The 20,994-nt window shown below is 43.8% G+C and overlaps 1 protein-coding gene across 1 annotated transcript in view; it reads right to left on the reverse strand.

Annotated features, from left to right (window-relative positions):
- ALK (ALK receptor tyrosine kinase) overlaps positions 1 to 20,994 on the reverse strand; it is a 2,691,376-nt gene that overhangs the window by 472,889 nt on the left and 2,197,493 nt on the right. Inside the window, exon 10 of the mRNA XM_085613005.1 lies at positions 14,715 to 14,809. Within this exon, the coding sequence (XP_085469131.1) occupies positions 14,715 to 14,809 (95 nt within the window). The remainder of the gene's footprint in view (positions 1 to 14,714; positions 14,810 to 20,994) is intronic.

Below are 20,994 nucleotides of genomic sequence, written 5' to 3' on the forward strand. Positions count from 1 at the left end.
TTGATCATGCCAGAAAATTCAGTGTTAGTGCAGTACATTGATGACCTGCTTGTGGCATCGAAAACAAGAGAGGCCTGTGTGACAGATACTATAGCCTTACTGAATCATTTAGCAGAAGATGGGCATAGAGTGTCACCAGCAAAACTACAGTTTTGTTAAAAAAAGAGGTACAATATTTGGGACACAAACCGAATCAATGTGATTTTGCCAATGAATCCTCCTAAAACTCAAAAATAAGTTTGAATGTTTTTGGGAATGGTTGGATACTGCAGACAATGGATCTGTGGGTTTTCACTGATTGCAAAAGCTTTACAAAGGTTGACACATAAAGATGTGATTGATCCGATTGAGTTGGATGAAGAAGGTATGAAATCTTTTAGTGAATTTTGAGATAGTCTTTGTCGAGCACCTACATTGGGAATGCCAGATTACACAAAAGATTTTGCATGTGCTGTGAGAGAGATGGGTGTGCACTTTCAGTCTTAACACAAAAACATGGAATGGCACGACGTCCAGTGGCATATTCTTCTGCTACGTTTGATTCAGTGGCTGCAGCATTACCAGGCTGTTTGAAAGCAGTGGCTGCTACTTGTGTGAGTCTTGAGCAGAGTGAAGCAATTGTTATGGGACATTCATTGAAAGTATATGTGCCACACTCTGTTGAGATTCTTTTAACAAGAACTCACAATCAACATATGACGTATAGTCGGCTGACTAGAAAGGAAAGAGTGATTTTGGGTGCTGAAAATGTGACAGTGACGAGATGCACAACATTGAATCCAGCAACTTTGTTGCCGAGTTCAAATTGTGAAGAAGTAAGGGATGAAGCAGATCATGATTGTTTGCATGTGACAGAATTGTGCACAAAACCAAGGCCTGACATAAAAGCCACACCACTACAAGACTCAGATAGTGTAATGTTCGTGGATGGATCTTGTCTGAGAGATGAAAAGGGTGCATTGAGTGCTGCTTATGCAGTATGTACAGTGTCTATGGTTCATGAAGCATCCTGTCTGAAAGGGGTAAATTCTGCTCAAATTTCTGAGCTAATTGCTCTGACTAGAGCATGTAAAATTGGCAAAAATCTGAGAGTAACCATATTCACTGATAGTCAATATGGTTTTGGGGTGGTGCATGATTTTGGGCAGTTGTGGGTGCAACAAAGGTTCTTGACTTCTTCAGGATCCCCAATCCAGAACAGTAAAAATGTGAAGGATTTATTGAATGCATTACAACTTCCCAAAAAGATTGCTATGGTTAAATGTTCAGCACATAAGTCAGGAAATGACTGTGACGAACAGAAACAGATACGCAGACCAAGTGGCTCATTTTTGGGCACAAAATTCAATTTCAATCAAGAGAGGGCTGGAGAAAAAAGATACAAGTTTCCACTTGATGTTTTCCTCTTTGGAAACATACAAATAAATTAGACAGTTACAGAGAGAAGCCAGTGAAGAAGAAAAAGAAATTTGGATAAAATCAGGGTGTGAAAAGGGAGTAGAAGATGACGTGTGGGTATATGCTGATGGGATGCCAGATTGTTTACTTTCTCAGATGGCAAGATGTACCATGGAATTGCACATGTTGGAAGAGATGCTATGATCAGACTTTTCAAGCAGTCATGGTACAATCCAAAATTCAGGGTCATTGCAGAGAGTCTATGCCAAAGGTGTATAGTCTGCCAGCAGCAAAATCCAGGTAGAAAGACATTTGTTAGTTGGGGTCGAATTGGAAAAGCAGCAGGACCATTTACCAGGCTACAGTTAGACTTTATAGAACTAACCCTTGTAATGGACTGAAATGTGTGTTGTTTGTTTGCTTTCTCGTTGGGTAGAGGCTTATCCAACAAGAAGAAATCATAGCCTGACCATTGCTAAACTGCTTTTGAGGGAGATAAGTCCTAGGTTTGGATCTCCAGTCTCTTTAAAAACAGATAGGGAAACACACTCCAACAATGAAATATTTTGTATGATTTGCGCAGCATTACAAATTGAGCAAAAGCTGCATTGTGCCCATCGACCTGAAGCATCTGGAGTGGTCGAGCAAATTCATGGCACTATAAAGTCCAGACTTTCAAAAATGTGTGTGTCTACAACACTGAAATGGCCAGACGCTTTACCCTTGGCATTGATGAGTCTTAGAAGCATTCCTGATAAAAAGACTGGATTGAGTCCTCACAAAATTCTGATAGGGAGAGCAATGAGACAAGCAACTGTACCAGCAAACAAACTGATGAATATTACTGATGATCTAGTGCTTGATTATTGCAAAGGATTGGCTGATCCGGTGTGTTCTGTGTCTCATCAGGTTGGAGAAATTGCAACCACAACACAAGCACATGATTTAAGTCCAGGCGAGTGGGTTCTGGTGAAAAAGCATGTGAGGAAGTTGTGTTTAGAACCCAGATGACACGGACCATACTAGATTATTTTGGTGACAACAACAGCAGTGAAGTGTGGTGGCTTGCCTAATTGGATACACACAAGTCATACAAGAAGAGTCTCAAATCTGCTTGAAAGACAAAAAGAAGAGCAGCAGGTGGTAAAGAAAAGAAAAGAACCAGAAGCTGAAGGTCATAAAGTTATAGAATCTAATGAGACAGATTCTGAAAAGGCTGAACATGAAGAAGAACTAAGCACAAGTCGCATAAAGTGGGCACCAGCTACTGGGTCTCAAGAGACTGCTGTTAAGAAAGAAAAGGAGAAATTGACTGATGAGAATCGAGAGCAAGTACAACAGAGAAAATAACTGAATAAAAGAACTTGCAAACTTGATAACGAAGGTAAAGAAGCAGTTCAAGTTAAGAAAGCAAGAAAAGGTGATGAGTGGCCAAAAGGAGTGAAAAGACTGAAATACACTCTAGAAAAGAAAAGGTCAGATTAAATTAATGAAATATCTACTCAAACTGAACAAAGTGATTCAGAAGAAGATTTGGTACAAAAAACAAAGAGAATAAGAATTTCAAATAAGTAATACACAGCTCCAGAATGGACGTATGTGGTGTTGGAAGAAATTGAAAACACAAGTCAAAACAAAGAAGAAGCTGGTACTGATCAAAGTTATGAAAGCAAACTAAAACCACCTTAAAAAGAACTGTGAAAATTAAGGTGCAATAATTTCAATGAAGAATATTTTGGAAGCTTCAAAGGATTTGAAGAAAAAATTATGTAGATATAAAAAAAAAAAGAAAAAGAGGGGGTAAAGAAGAAATGACTAAAGTGTAAGGATACACTACTAGTAGATAGTTTTGGACAAGTTTTTAAAGTTTTTTTTGGATTTTTAGGGTTTTTTCTTAGATTTTTAATTTTTTTACATAGTGTCTATAATGGCATAGGTAACAGAGACTGGATATCAAAACCATAGTTTTAAACGTAGATGAATTAATGCTTGCTTATGTAGTGTCTTATTACTAACGTTGGAATGGTTGATTATTGTTGTGCCTGTTTTAATGGTGACTAATCACAAAAATAATACCAATGATGTGGGAAGTGAGAGAATGGATTCTGTTACCAAAGAAGATTCAAACACTAACATTGAATAGATAGAAGATGATAGTATTTATCATCATGATAAATCAATTAATAATGTTTCGTTAAATGTTTTTACTAAATTGTTGTATGAGTACGTTAACACAATGAATGTGAGGGATTGTTATGTGTGTCTGTCTCAGAGGGGGTGACATATCATCACCTACCTTTAACTTATGGTGTGTCATGTAGTGTTTTAACAAGTTTGGTCTATGAGAGGGAAGGACTGGAGTATAATTGCTCTAATTTTGATTTAATATTTTCTGAAATTCCTGTTAGGAGAGATTTGAAAATTGTTTATGGACCTGTTTATGCGGCATACATGGATGATTTTTTCATTAGTAACAAACCAATAGATACAGTAGATGCACATAGACCAAGCTTAACCTGTAAATGACGACATGAAGAAATAGAGTTTATGAATTTAGTGGAAGATAGAAGACGAGAATTCCAAAAGAAATCGGCTTAGCAAAAGTCTCATGTACCTCCATGGGCTGCCATGACTATAGATTTTCAACATCGAGGAAAGCTTTGTGTGCTTAGAGAAAAGACTGAACTTAATAGTTACTTCATTGGTTCTTGTGAGTGTGAACATACTTTCTTGATAAAAGGAAGTTGGGGATTGAAAGGAGGAACTGATCCTGTTTTCCCGGGAATTTATTATGTGTGTGGTAAGAATGCCTATTATAGGTTACCTGTAGGTTGGTATGGATGTTGTTATCTAGGCATAGTTTTTCCAAAAGTGTACCACGTAGATAAGAATAATAGAGTTAATGAAATTAAACAGGGATTAACACGTAATAAGAGAGGAGCGAGTTATTCTGAAATAGTGGGGGATATTTTTGGAGCACTGAACTTCAGTTGGAGTCATTCTGAATTCACATAAAATTAGAAAACTGTCCACATTGGTTGATCGTTTATCAACAGATACTGCTGGTGGGTTCTTGATGATTGATACTGAAATGGTTGCAATTAGATCAATGGTTTTGCAAAATTGACTTGCCCTTGATATAATATTGGCAAAAGAGGGTGGAGTCTGTAGCATGTTGAAGATACAATAATTCTGTACCTATATTCCTGACAAGAGTAAAAATCTTGAGGGGTATATTAAAAATATTACAGAACTTCATTAGGATTTGACTGAATTAGAGGTTGATGGTGCCAGGGAGAAACTTGGTAAGTGTTTTTCTTCAGTGGGAAATTGTTTTTCTACTTTTGGGGGTAGTTTACTAAGAAAAATATTAATACCTATTACTTCAGTAGTTGTAATGATATTGATAATTATTTTGATTTATAAATGTTGCAAATGCAAATGTTTGAAGAAGGAGCATCAGATCTTAAATGTAGAGCTAGAAAACAAAAGAGAGAAGAGATAGAATTAGAGGATAAGAGAGGAAATTACTATGTGATCATAAAAGATTTAGATGAAAGAATGATAAAATGAGGAAGAAGTACAGTATTTTAGATAAGTGGTAACTTGTATCTTGTTGGGTATTTTTATGATGGCTCAAAAACGCCATCAAAGGGGGGATTGATGGAGCAGGGTTTTGGGAAAATAAAACCTGCTTGGATTGAACCCTCAGTAACATTTCATTAACAGTGTGCTGTGAAAGGGGCGTGGCTAGCCATCTAAGATGGCGGTTGTGGCCCGATAGAGCTCCGGACTCTCATGGGGGAATTACCCTGTACACGCCGCGCACCCGGCTGAGACCTGAAGGGGAATGCGGATGAAGTAGTGCTAAGGCCCCCGCAGTAGCGGAGTGACTCGATCAGCGCCTACAACTGCTCTGCGCCACCGAGACAGATTGGGGCCTGCCCGACGCGCCTCGCTGCCTGAGGCTGGGACCTGGCGTGGGGCGGAGCTGCCTGCACGGGCTGCGACCGGGAGCCCCCCCCCCCCGTGGACCGGTGGACAGCGACTCCTCCCTGGGGTCTCTGCTCTGGACTCATTCCCAGGGTCATGGAGATCTGGCCGGGGGCTTCGGGGTGCCGTCTGGAGGAACGTGCTGTCCGGCGGGGAGGTGGCCTGGTGATTCGCGGTGCGTGAGCGGAGGAGGGGCACTGCGGGAGTACGCTGAGGACTGACGCGGTGAGTTGGGAGACCGCGCGGTCCTACACTGCTGTATGTGGCCTGCCCTGGTTCCTGTTCTCCAGCGCGGACACCGGGGCTGCGGGTGTGGTGATCCCGGGAACCTGGACACACTATGGGCCTTGGTGTAGAGCGGAGGTTGCGGCGGTGTAAGGCCTGCATGTGGTGTGACTGTTTGGCTGCTCTGGAACGTGAGACACGTCTGGGCCTATCTGCGGCCCGAACTCTGCACCTCGGACACTCGGCGGCCTGCCCGCGCACCGGGGACTACGCCTGCGAGCTTGGGGGCACACAACAGTACCTGCTGGGCCTGAGAACAGGGCAGTGCCAGGAGTATGTGGAGGAGCTAGGTGGGACGGCTCCTGCAGGGCAGCGAAGGTGAGTGGTGGCGATTCATAGCCCCCCCACCACAGTGCACTGCAATTTCCCCTGACACCCGACGCACAGGGGGAGGCAATGGGGGACCACTCCTCTGGACAGACCACCGGCGGGGCCGCACTGACGGATGCGGCCCGAACGCCCTGTGTGGCAACTTGATTGCACCACAACCCACTAACACCAGACCCACCAGCTTTAATTGAACCCACGCAAAAGGGCACAGGCTTGCCTACCCCTGGCCCTCCTTATCGAGACCTGTCCATAGTGCACTGTGGAATAATAAGACTGCGCCACACCACCACTGTAGGCACTAGCGACACCCCTTTAAACTGACCACAGGAGTTGCCTCACGGGGAGACTGGGGGCGACGCTGCGCCATAGGTAGACTCCGGGCGAAGACACAGGAAGGACAACAAGGATCCGACCCTTCTCACACCATGACGGACCACGCTAGTAGGCCCTCCTCGCCCGGCGCTACTTTGACCGGACATGCGGAGGGGACACCGGACAAACTGGACCTCATCCTCAAGGAGATTCGAGACTCCAAAACGGTGATGGAACTACAGATGGGTGCGCTCACCACGGGACTAACGTTGCTGAATGCGGACCACAACAAGCTGGCGGACATGGTTAAGGACCACGGTCAATCAATAGCTGACCTTACTCCCAGAGTGGCGGATCACTCCGCCACCTTGCAACAGCTCCAGCAACAGGTTACTACGCTCATGGACCGGGTGGAGGATGCAGAGGGAAGAAACCGGCGCAATAAAATTCACGTTATCGGTCTGCCGGAACGCTGTGAAGGGTATAGGGCGGCGGACTTCATGGAGAAATGGTTCAGAGAACATGTGACATCTGAGGGGCTACCCCCATACTTCTGCGTGGAACGGGCACACAGAATTCCAACGGGACTGCCTAAACCCGGCGCGCCGCCCCGCCACGCCCTCTGATCGTGAAAACCCTTAACTATAGAGACCGGGATGCTTTGCTACAGAAAGCTAGAGAAAAGGCACTCATCCAGTACGAGAACCACCGCATATCCTTACATCCCGACTACACAGTGCTAGTACAGAGGCAGAGGTCGTCATACCAAGCGGTGAAGAAAAAACTACAGAACGCACAACTCAAATATGCGCTTCTATATCCTGCCCGGTTGAAGGTTATACACGATAAGAAGACTCACTTTTTCGAAAGCCCAGCCGATGTTGAGGAATGGATGGAGGTGATGTGCATTGGCTCTAGCCAAATTAGTCTGCCGGATGTTTCCACGTAGAGCTCGGACGGACTCCCGAGGCGGACCTCTCGATGGACCCAGAACTCCAACCGGGGCGGGGGAGGTGCTGGCCCATCGCGAGAGCAGCAGAGACGGTACCAGGAAGGAGCGCTTGCGGTGGCCGGTGTCTTCCGTGAAGACTTGAATAAAATCTCTACTGACTCGGAGGACAGTACTCTCCATTTGGATTCCGAACACAGTGCAATCCTTTTCCCCACGATTACACCCAGGGCAGCCGACGACTTGATTGACAGCTGAACATGGAGGTCGAGCCATAGACGCTTGGAACTACTGTTGTGGTATTTACTCATGTAGCTGACATACAATCAGCACCGGAGAGCCTACTGTATCCTTTATTTCGTATTGCTTATTGTGTACACTGGTAAACTCCTCTGTGCAGCTTAGCGGGGTATAGGACAATAGCTGCATGTCTTATTCCTACACTTGCCATACTCCGATATGTCAAGGATATGCGCTACTTGTTGCGGGGTTCCTCAGCACTCATGGTTATAAATGCTTATGTTCATAATGTCGTTCTCACCATATCTATATAGTTCCCCCACCCCCGGGTGGGGTACCGTTGAGCCACCGGGTTGCAGACCCTTCCAGGACTATGATCAGGTATAAAGTTGGCTACCCCCCTATTAGCGTATGCACCGTTATTTGTTCTGTACTTCTTTTACGCCACTGTTGGGCCCAGCGCAGTTTAGGCTCTGCGCCAGGTTTTGTTACTGTTATGGGGGAAAGGGGCTCCTGGTCAGATATGCTCTGCTGCTCCACACTGATGGGAACACCACAATGCACATTGGAATATGACAGGGAACACTAACATAATAGAGTCATACAACCTACTCACATGGAACGTAAGGGGACTGGGAGCAATTCAGAAACGGCACCGAATTCATGCATTTCTCCTTAGACGTAAAACACAGGTGTGTTCCTCCAGGAATCCCACCTAACCGATTCCGAAACACAAAAGATGCGAAAGAAATGGAGGGGACATATTTACTCCACCAATTATTCTGCCTTCACTAGGGGGGCGACTATCTGGGTGCGTCATGGAGTCCCATTTGTTGAACTAGAGCGTCGGGCAGATGACCAGGGTCGATACATACTAGTGAAGGGCACTCTTGATGGCTCCCTGGTGGTCCTCGGGAGCATTTATGCCCCCAACTTTGACCAAGATTGCTTCTTGAGTAGGCTGGGTGTGGTTTTGGCGGACTGGGACGGGATCCCCTGGTTAAATATTAAAAAAAATAAAAAATAACAGTGTGCTGTGAAAAATATTATAAAAAACGCTAAAACACGGGGAAATGCTTTTGCGCATGCGTGAACAAATGAATGTACTTATGCATGAAAAACTAGGCCATAAATGCTTTGATTAAAACAGTAATGCTGCTTCTACGCACGTTAATAATAATTGCTAGAAATAACATGGGTTTTACATGGGTGAGTGCACTGCTGGGGTGGAGTGCAATTCAAAATTACATTTCATGAAAATAATAATGTTTGTGTTTTGTTCAATTATAGAGAAACAAGCATTGTCCTACACTTCTGCATGCCAGTATGGGGTTAATATATGCAAAAGAAAATAAAAGAATAAAAGTGGACTTTGAATGGAAAGAGAGAACGCAAAGGCACGGAATGGCCTTCATGGTGTGCTGACTGACTGACAAGCTTCGTAAAAACAAATTTGATTAGCAAGTGGAAGCGAGGCAACTTCCTCACGTGATGGCAGAGGCAAACAAAGAAAGCGTGAAAGAATGGATACATTTGATACATAGAAACACACTCTAGGAAACATGTGCTGTGATTATGTTCAAAAGTGTTTCCTGGGTAAAATAGGGCCTAATGCTGAATGTTCAAGACAATGGGACATTTAAAAGCTGGTCATGATGAGAGTGGTGTGACAGCACCCCCCGTCCTTAGCCAATGAAAGACGAGAATCCTTCTATTTTGAAACATTAGTGGGTTGGTCGTTATGGCTTTAGGGTATAATTGAGGTGCCCAGTGGGAGGGGTGTTGTAGGTGTTGTCCAGAGCTAGTGGGAGATCGTCGCTGTCGTCGGTTTGCTGTTTCCAGTTAGAGGCCTACCTGTTTCCTAATCCCTGACTTAATCTTTGTCACTCTACTCTTCTCAAGGGCCTTGCTGCCCTTTTTGGCCAGAGGGTAGTTTTTCACTGAATCTTGGGTTAGTATAGATAATATTCTAAAATTTGCATAATCATTTGCAAATGTATTTTGTCTCCCTCAATGCATTGTTTATTTGAGTTTATTTCTTTTCATTGCAAATATATGTTCTCTGTGACAATTAATGACTTGCATTGTGTGACTGTACTTGATGAGCATTCAATTTACATATTATTTACGATAAACATACATTATGCATACTGAATCTGTTATTATTTAGTAGAATAGAATGAGCACATAATTATTACTATCAACTCTTCAACTTTAGTATCGTCGCCACATTTTCTATGAGAAGAAATGCAGGTTCAACAATGTTTGTGGTAAGTTAGGTATAACTTGCATCTCACTGAGCCCCAGCGTGAAGGGATTAGTTGGGTAGTGCAAATGGGCCTATGGTAATGAAAATTATTGATCCCTGATCGCTGGATCAATAGTGAATTACTCGGGCCAGTCTCTAACTTGCCAGGACTGTCCCGGCAAAAAGGGGACAGTTGGCAGCTATGCAAGTGTCTACCCTAAAGCCCTGCCAGTTGGACTGTTTGGGAACGCCAACAGAGACTGAAGTGCTGTAGAAGATGCACGCGTGATCCACAAAATCTGCAGAGTAAGAGAATGAAATGTACTCCCAAAGACTCATGCCTATGTTCAGAGTAAATGTATGGCTATTGTGGAATTCCTAACGATTTCCAAAAACTCTCAGAAGTCTGCAAAAACCACAAGCAGGAATGCCACAGGTAATTCAAAGTCTTGTTGAATTTTTTAACTGTACTATTTTTTTTTCTGGGGCGCTTGAAATGGGGGTTCACCACATGGAGGGTGTTCCTAAGTATTTTCACCCTGGGTACACATCTATTGCCACCTTTGACAGGAATGGATAACCAAGTACATTCAGGTGGTGACCTACGTGAAAAACAGTTGATGAATAACCACAGACTTGTGCGAATTCGGATGTTGTATTTATGTATATAGGTATGTGTATGTATGTATCTATTTATAAAGTATTTTTGTAGCAGGAATCTAGCCAAAAGGCACCGGAGTGCTGCACAGGATCAAAGGTCCGGCTGCTTTATGTAGCTAAAAGTCTTATTCACAGTAATGTCGGGAATCATTCAGTGCTTAGACATGGAATGGGATGTTGGATGTAATAATTATATGATTTTTGCAAATTCATACTAGGCAGGGTAATGTTGTGCATTCTGAATCTACTCATACAGAGTGGGCCAGTAATGTTTGATATTTGCCTCTGGTGTGTGCTACAAGATGTTTGGGGGCATTGGTAGCATAAACACTAGTGTGGGATTAGTAATCTGAATTATTTAAAAAACGAACCGGTAAGAAATAAATTGCTATCTAAAAGATGTAACAGATGGGAAGCTATTACACATTATATCAAAAGGGGCCCACTCCCTTCACAAGAGGTTTGGAAGTTGCTAACAGGGCTGTATAGAAATTGGCAGTAGCCTAATTTCATATTTGAGAATTTTTGGTTATCTCCTAAAGACATTAGTGATTTAGAAAAAAGTGCAAAGTGTATTTCATGACAGATTATTATTACACAACACTTTGTGGGCTCCGGAAAGGAGCGGGTGTGTTCGTGAGGTAAGTATTGGCATAAGAAATTGCAATTGCCCGAAAATGCATGGGTTAACATCATTACAATTCCAGTGTGGTTGGGAAATGTGCTATGCCCAGTTTAAAATCTCAGGGAACTATTTTCCATCAGGTATTTGGTGTCCTTTTGTGTTATTTCCTATTAAAATTACAAAGCAATGATGGGTGCTGCACACTGCAAGGTTGTGGATTAATCAAATCTAATGAACAGTAGACCCAACTGGGGCTCTGGTTACGAATTGGTCAGTACTGGGGTAATGGAAAAACCGCCTGCGATGTTACAGTGCCGCAAATATGCCCCAGTACCGTTGGATTACAATCCTCATGGAATGGGTAATTACCTCGCAGAGACGAGTTTTACAGTCATTAAACACACACACAATTCCCAGTTTCTTTGTGTTTAATGCATACATTTACCACCTGAGACTACCAACATGATGCTGCATAGCAGGCCTTGTATTAAACCTAAAGCGTGCAAGGCTTGATTGGAGGCCTAGGGTGTCAGACATGCAGAAAGTGTGAGAAAAGGGCTAAGATTGGATTTTGAAAGCTGCAGTAGCGGCGACTTGTATTGCGTAGTGGTGGGTCAGGGGAGGGGGAACACAAACAGCAAAAAAAAAGAATTATAAATAAAGAAAATTGGACTTACCTGCTCCGATGACCGCAGGCTTATTCCAGCTCCTCGCGTCCTTGCAGAAGCCTGCTGCACTCTGCTCAGGCTCCCAGCTCCCAATCTCAGCGCTGCTCACACGCTGGGAATACTATTCTATTGGGAATACTATTGGTGTGAGCGCCTCGGTTCGGCGCTCAGACACAGACTGGGAGCCTGTGTTGGTTTGTCCACCCTGCTGTACAACACAGCTCGGGTGCAGAAAGGCCAAGTGTGCATGACCATCATGCACACTTGGCAGAGCCTGCCACACCGCCATTCTCCATGGTGCTGCAGTGCAGGGTCAGTGTGGGTGGCCACGCCCCTCCGGCAGCCTCCAGCAGGACTAAAAATAAAATAATTATAAAAATGTTTTATTATCATTTTATTTTTGTCCTTTGTCTCTGCTGGCTTTTGTGGGGGGGGGGGGGGGGGGGGGGGATGGGGGGGTGTTGACACTCCCTTCCATAACGGAGGAGCCTGCCCTGGAAATATGTCATACAGCGCTCTTTGATCATCTGAGAAGCTAAAAGCTGTGCTTTCAGCCCTTCTTCTCCCTCAACAAAACATTGCGCTTCAGCGCATTGAACAATACAAACTGTGCATATCACAGGGGACAAACGTGGGCTTCCAGTCTCTTCTTTTGTCACACGTAGGGTCAGATGCTGTACTGCAGAGGCTGTGGTGCAATGTCTGACAGTCGGAATGATAGGGAAAAAGAGATTGCGAAGGAAAAGATTAACACTAACAGGTGAAGTATGTCTTCTAGTTCTAATACATGATGCTCTTCAGCAGACAAATGAAATAGGTAGAACAGTCATAATCCTATGGCGAGAGACAGGAAAGAGCATCACTCCCATTGGACCCTATGCACAAGATTATTTAAACCTGACAGCAGTGGCGGCTCCTCCACGGCGGCGAAGGAGTGTTGCCCCACTGCTCTTTGCGCAGTGCATAAAAAGAAAATAATAATGACATGATGTTATTATCATTTTATTTTTCAGTCCGGACTTGGAGCCTTGTTAGTCCGGGTTGGAGCTAGGCTGGCCAGAGCAGGGAGAGGAGTGGTTTGCACTCTCTAAGTGCGCATGGCTGTTTGGTCGGCCCTCTTGGGCTGGCCAAACAGTCACGCCCACTTTGCATGTTCTCTACCGGGCTGTTTTGCAAAGCATAGGTGGAGACCATGCCCAGGCTCCCAGTCCCCATCTGATCGCCGAACCATGGCACTCAGACCCATCAGGACGCTACTGTCAGCAGTGTTATGATTGGCTGGGAGAGTCCGGGAGCCTGGGTGCTTTTATTCTGTGCTGCCAGTGCTGAGAAAAGAGGACAGAGGAGAGGTGGCAATGGCTTTTCCAGGTAAGATAATTTTCTTTTTTTTCACCCCCCTTTTGGGGCTTTTTACTTGTTTGCGGGATCTTGTCGAGTGTGGATACATACATTTCCGTTCCGGGACAGGCAGTGCGTACACTCGTATCAGGGAGTTGTACGGAACACCGTAAGAGCGGGACTGAGGCTCATCCCTTCGTTTTTCAATTTACACCTTTACTCGACATTATGTTTTACTTGATGATCTTTCTTAATTGAATGGGACTTTGGACTGACTGGACGTTTTGTTTACGGTCTTCTACATATACCAACGGAGATGATTATTATGCGGTAATCGCCTTGAAAAAGTCTTTGTAAGACGAAACACGTGTCGGCTGGTTCGTGTGCTGGGATTTCTGTCTTAAAAATAAAGATGACAACCAACTGAAATTGAAGGGGTTTGGATTAGTTGCCAATGAAGACCGTTGATTGATGGAACTGATCTTTTCCACTTTCTTTTGACAAGCACATATGACTTGGATGCAGTGATCAACCTACACTAATGCGGGATTGAAAATGTATTATATTAGGGTGTGCTGTTCATGCTCTCTTTTGAGTGCTACTGTCAGCAGTGTTATGATTGGCTGGGAGAGTCCGGGAGCCTGGGTGCTTTTTTTCCATGCTGCCAGTGCTGAGAGAAGAGGACAGAGGAGAGGTGGCAATGACTTTTCCAGGTAAGATAATTTTCTTTTTTTCACCCCCCCTTTCGAGGCAGCCGCCACTGCCTGCAGTCAAAGTGAGCGCTGGGAGCAATCCATAGAGATCTCCCAATGTACTCTGTGGTTTATAAAGGTGTCAGGTGCCAGTACACTGCAACAGAGCACCGCTTAACAGCAATAAGGTATAAACATATTCAGAATGTTCATAAATTAAGACGGCAGTTCGATATTTAGAGAGGAATCAATGAATATGATATTCATGCATTTCCAAGCATACACAGCTGAAAAAATAATAAGGCATGAAAATGACTATGGTAGCAACTCTGAGCAGTTTTGGAAGAACGCCAACATAAATGAAAATTCCGCACAAATTTCAAAGATGTAAAATAACAGCCCCCAGTTCTGAGATTTACCCAGGGATTGATAGCCTGGCATGAACACTACCTGGCCCCTGCCTATCAGGAAGGACGTAATATACTTTAGGGCCTCGTCATATATGCCCAATCTAGATATTAAAGGAGCATTTTGTAGGTAAGAATGCAGCAAAAATCTGATCTGAGTGGGGTATGGCAGGAGACATTAAGACATCTGTGGTCTCTAATGATCCAATACTTCCGTGCATGGAAAGGCTCTGGAATCTGGTGAATACTGAAGAAGGAGGTGATTGAGGTGTGGAGGTCTATAAATTGGTGACCTAACTGTGGAAAGCATTTAAATTAAGGGACACGGCACTGAGTTGCCACGTCAAATACTCGAATCCCATTCAGAATCCCTCCTTCACATTTCTACCAGTTGTTAGATATATTCGCCTAAATCAGACATATAAAATGCAAAATGTAATTTTCAAAACCATCAATTGACCCAAGAAGATTGACACCAAAATCCAAACAGTAACACCTTGTCTTTGTACACATTTCCATTGTACAGCTTCTTTAGGATGACTTGAGCACATAGAAGGAAATGCACTCACTTGTGAGATAGCAGCCCAAGCTGAGAGACACGTCATCCAAGGCTATCACCGAGTCAGAGCCTTTTTGCCAGGAAGTAACGATTTCAAGCCAGAATCTGGTTAGATGAGAAGAAATTGACAGAGTTACTAAAATGATCCATGACATGAAATCCCTATGGTTACAGCGCTCTGGGTTTTGATGTTTTAAGTAGACAATTGCCCTTTCTTAGCAGGTACAGTTAAACAGAATCCACACAACAAGCCTCATTTATTATAATTTCGTTCATTTTGTTTCTTAATCCAATTCTACAGCACTCCCCAGCAGTGTCTCTTACTTGTAACAAAGGGTTAGACAGTCACCACCTGTCTTCAAATGTTCAAAGAATGGTTCCATCACCTACTTGAACATAGTACTTGTTGTCTGTCTGCAGTTGCAACAATCTCTATTTTTAGTCTATATAAACCCCTGTTTATAGCAGAGTCGAGTCAGCGGGGGGAGTGGAAAGACTGCTTAAAGGTTACATTTTGACCACAAACCTGGGTCAGATCTGATTGACATATTATGTACAACACAAATGAATATTTCAATCTTGAATTGCGATAATTTTTTTATCAGAAAGCAAGATTATCTCTCACATTAGAATATCCTGGAAAATGTAGGAGTCTCTCCAGCCACATAGAATGCTTAAAACACCAGACCTAACTGATAGTACCCCTGCTGATCACTCACATGCTCCCTCAATACCAACTAGAATGCAATGCTCAACAGGTCAGATCCTCAAACACCACCTCAGAATACCTACTCTGTTGCTACAGTATGCGTACTGCTCGAAGACGGATCTCACCATGCCAGCAAGGTTAGGCATGAGACAGAACTGGATGAGAATCCAATCCAGCTCCTCCCCAAAGGGCCTTCGGGCTTGGGTGACCAGACCCGTATGTTATTCGAGACAGGAACCATATACAAGTAACTCAAGTACTGACTTACTGCAGCATCAAACTCCCTTTGCAAACAACTACAAACCCCAATAGAAGGAGAGGCCCTAGCCTTGGATATAGGGACTTCATCTAAGTCTTCAGAATGAGGGATGCAGGAGAAATGAAACACTTGGACCATGGTCAGGAATACACTGGGGTGGTGGACAAATGGAAAGAATCCAATCACAGCAGTATAGCACATTTACAGCATCAAAGTTCTTGCAATTAAGCTGTAACAACTGCAAACATGTAACCACAAAGACATCAGTAGACCCAACTGTCTGTACTCTGATCCCATTATCAGGAAAAGAAAATTCTTAAGTATTAGAAGACACACATTAGAAGAAATCACAAAGGTATGGTATCTTGCACTATCAACATGCAGTCTTTAAAGTTAAATCCCCCCGCTGCCTGTAACTGGTCCATTAGACCACAGCTAGCATCAGGTAATTAGCGCTGGCATTGGTTTGGGGAAGGGCATCAAGGGGTTTTCCCTAAAGTGAACCACAAAGAAGAGAAAACCCACGATGGAAAGTTGCAAAAATCTCACCCACTCTGTGACGCTAACTCATGCCCTACAAACTACCTATTTACCACCAAGTTGATTTAGGAGTGCAGTCTTCCCCTGGTGAACCTTCCTTGGAATTCTTTTTAACTAACAACCTAAACCTGTATAAAATGATATAATATGGCATTTATTTTTCCGAAATCTAGTAACATGACATGAAATGATATTTAATGACAATCTTCTTCAGGGTGGCATCGAGTTTCCACTACCGGCTCTAAAGGATTGAACCTTCTTTCAACTCATTCAGACTTCATCTAAAAACTCACTTATTTTGGCTTTATCGGCAATAGTTTTCCTTTGCATTATCTTGTCAGACACTTTATCTTGTCTTTCTAACCATGAGTTAAGAAACTTTTTTGTATCTGTTCAAATGCAAAGAGCCGAAATGCTTTCATCAATGCATTATGCTGTAAAAAACCTAAACAGTTGAATAAATTAATTAACGGCATGCCTTCATAGTACATAAAATAACAAATGACTGAACAGGAGGTACCGTGGTATAAGCTTGTCTGGCTGAAGCTGTAACCGACAGAGCTGCAGCAGGACTGTGCTTTAATCATCCTCCTGGCTACTGGTATGTGCACGTCTTTTAGTTCTCATTTGAGGTTACTGGCTCCACCCCTGCCTAACCGCTGCCACCTGTCTGCCATTTTACTGGGACGGCATGCGTGGTACCAGTGGGCGAATCCACAGGATTTTCATTAAGTCACGGTGCAGGTATGCGCAAGGTTACACTTAGGGATACTATGGTTTTGAGTGGAGCGACAGGTCAGATGTCAGCCCTGCGTCCTCATTCTTCCGTCCCACCAGACCATGTTAAATTCAGGTGGCTGAATATCGCCACCCATTCCTAATATAGTGGATGAGTAAGATGATCTTTGTATCCTCCCTCGATTGTCACTTGTGACCGAGAGGCAGGACTTTAAAAGACACTGGGCCAAATTCACAAAGAGCCTCCACAGTTGTGGCAGTGTCTCCGCACTCGCGGCAGAGTTTCTGCAATGGAGTTCTAAATGCGGAGATTCCGTCATGGGTGTAGAATCTCTGAGTGCGGAATCTCCGAGTGCGGCGATTCTGCCACTACTGTGCAGGCTCTTTGTAAATTGGGCCCACTGGCTTTCACTGGTATTGTAGGAAGCTGGCTCTGTATATACTATACCAAAGTAAGGTATAGTGTGCACGGAGTCTAGGGGATCCCCAGAGGTATAGCACAGGCTAAATTACGTAAGTACTAACAAGTATGGGCAAGCAGTTAGGCTTATCCAGAGGGTGTGTTAAGTATTTATTGTATTCACTTAATCAAGACTGAAAGCACACACTCAGAGACTGAATCCAGACCAATTGAGTAAGTATAAATAAAGGTATACTTAAGTTTTATTTTCTAGAACCAAGCAGGTCTTGGGACAGGTAGGTAAAATATACTTTCAATCATAGAACATTTTAAGACGTGCAATTGGGAATGGATTTGCAATCGTTACAGGTTTGTATTGGTTCAAAGAGTAATTTAAATTACACAGTTATTACTGTGGATTACTTTCTTTTAACTCTTAGATTACATTGAGTACTCGGTATGATATGCCTAGATATCACACCCTAGACTTTGTCTTTAATAGGTAGGTACGACAGATATCAGTTTAAAGCACAGTTACTTTATCTGTTCAACACAACATTTTTGGAACAAAAACTCATACCATTAGTTCCTATGGAAGAAAACTGGTTATCGGTTTTACAGGTAAGTACTCGACATACAGGTATGGGTTTTGGGGGTTAGGACAAAGGTTTCCCAAGGTCCAGGTGGCACTCAAAATGCACCACCAGCAGCACTGTGGCAACCAGATGCAAGAGTGTAGGGGCCCAATGTTAGCCAATGGGGCTAAGGGGGCCTTCGGTCAGGGTCTGCTTTCGAGCAGGCGTCTCGGTATGGGAGCCAAGCTCCTAGGGTTAAGGTCAGGGCAAAGGGGGTCCAAGGTCAGCGCCAAGCTCACACCACCAGTGGTGCAGGGGCGGCCGGATGCAGGGTGCTTAGGAGGAGTCGAGAACCCAATGCAATCCTAGGGAGGTTGCCGGTTTTGGATTCTGGCTGCAGGCTCGGTCCAGGAAGTCTTCTGGGAGGAATCAACAGCTGGGCAGGTAAGTTGGAGGGTTCAGGGACGTAGGTGCACCCCAGGTCCTCTTCTCCAGGGAGCAAAGCGGCCAGATGCAGGGGTACCTTTTGAGGTCAGATTTCACCTTACTAGGCCACTCGTGGTTGAGGGGGTCTCTGTGCAGAGGCTGCAGACGACGTTGGGGAGACCAGGAGGGGTCAACCGACAGTGCACTCAGATTCTGGAGCACTGGAGGACCTCGTTGGGAACCGGTGGGCCACTTGGACTCGTGCCGGGTGCAGTGGTGGTAAAACCAAAGGGGATGATAGAAAGAGTGTTGAACATTGCAAGCACTCACCCCCAGTCAACTGATCTGGGTTTAATCCAGCCTGAACTGCCAAGCCATATCTTCCCTGGACCGGAAACAAGCATCCTGGGACCGATTTCTGGCTAATCAGCCGTCATCAGCCAGGCTAGCTTGAATCCAGTGGCAAAGTGAGCAAGGGATCCACGTCTGGGCATACCCTGCCAACTAAGGGCAAACAAAGCAAAACCAAAGGGGATGATAGACTGAGTGTTGAACATTGCAAGCACTCACCCCCAGTCAACTGATCTGGGTTTAATCCATCATCATTCTTTAGCTCACTCCGCCACCCCAGTTTAGACGTGGCCATATGCAAATCAATCTGACCCTGTGCCTCATGGGAACAGTCCAGCCCAAACTGCCAAGCCATGTCTTCCCTGGACCGAAAACAAGCATCCTGGGACCGGTTTCTGGATAATCAGCCGTCATCAGCCAGGCTAGCTTGAATCCAGACGCTCTTCAGAGTAAAAAGATTTTTTACAACACTAAGGGCCTCATGTACGTAGCCGAATACCGGTCGGTAACGGCCGATTTTCGGTAATTTTACCGTTACCGACCGGTATTTAGGCTTGTGACATGTAGGGGGCTCATTTCTGTATTCGGTAATTTACCGATTCGGTAAAATTACCAAATCGGTAATTTTACCGATTCGGTAAATTCCGAATACAGAAATGAGATGTAGGGGGAGTGTGTGGGTGTTGTTTGGAGTCGGTATTTACCACCAACTAATAGTTGGTGGTAAATAATGTATGGATGTGGAAATGCATTTCAGAGCGCCTAGACGTGTGCAATGTGGCAGACATACATGCCCTTAGGGCATGTATGTGTGCCACATGTGCACACATGGCCGTTTCAGGGTTGCAACAGGGTGTCAATGTGACACCCTGCCACCCTTGCATGTGTTCCCCCCATTACCGAATCGGTATTTACCGATTCGGTAATGAGGCATACCTTCCCATCAATGGGAAGGTATGCCTCATTACCGAATCGGTAAATACCGATTTGGTAATTACCGACTCACTCCGATTCGGTAACATTTACCGAATTTTTACCTACATACACTTTACCGATTCTAAAATACCGATTCGGTATGATTCGGTATTTTAGAATCGGTAAAGTGTATGCCACCTACATGAGGCCCTAACTGTAGTAAACAAGAAATGAAAGCTTTGAAAGATTTATCAGAAAATCCGGCAATAACAATCAAGCCGGCGGATAAAGGGGGAGGAATTGTACTTTGGGACACCAAAAAATATGATGAGGAGATCATACGGCAGTTATCTAACCCTTTACATTATAGACTACTAGAAACTAATCCCACTTTGGAATTAAACATAGAGATTTTGGAAATCACTAAAAATGGACTTGATGAAGGTTGGTTGTGTCAAAAAGAATTTGATTTTTTAAACAGTGACAAAACCAAAGTACCTAGTATATATGTCTTGCCAAAAGTACATAAATCTACAATAAATCCACCAGGAAGGCCCATTGTTTCAGCATGTGGGTCAATCCTGGAACCTCTTGCAAAATATATCGACACTTTTTTGGTTCCATTAGTAAAAGAGACACAATCGTATGTTAGAGATACCATGGATTTGATATCAAAAGTAGAAGGGTTACCCTATGACAAGGAAAAACAATTTTTGGTATCTTTTGACATCGAATCCCTATACACAAACATACCCCAAGATGAAGCCTTGGCAGTGATGAAACATGTATTAGACCTAAGAGAGGGCCCCCATCAAGTCCCCACTGACTTTATAACATCATTAGCGTACCTATGCTTAAAGAACAACTTCTTTATTTTTAAGGAAAGTTTGTATCTACAAGTTTCAGGAGTAGCAATGGGTTGCAGCTTTTCGCCAGAAATTGCTAATCTAGTCATGGCAGAGTTTGAAAAGAAATGGATATATAGCGACACCAACCCCTTTAAACCCCTGGTAGGGTTTTGGTGTCGCTATATAGACGACATATTTATGATATGGGATGGAGAAGAAACACAGTTGATAGACTTCCACAATTGGTTAAGTTCAAGAACAGTGGAGTTTAATTTTACCATGTCTAAGGACCGTGCAAAGATAAATTTCTTAGATGTATTTGTGCAACAAGAAAAAGATCAACTAGGGGTGAGTTTGTATACGAAAACCACAGACCGTAACACTCTGTTACACTTTGCCAGCAGCCACCCTCGCACGTTGAAAGAAAATTTGCCATATGGGCAATTTCTTCGTGTAAGGAGGAATTGCACCAACAAAGAGGATTATTTCTCCAATGCTGAGAAATTTAAAAATAAACTGTTAATCCGGG

This window comes from Triturus cristatus, chromosome 6 (genome assembly GCF_964204655.1).
Source record: "Triturus cristatus chromosome 6, aTriCri1.1, whole genome shotgun sequence".
In the NCBI taxonomy this organism is placed as follows: Eukaryota; Metazoa; Chordata; class Amphibia; order Caudata; family Salamandridae; genus Triturus; species Triturus cristatus.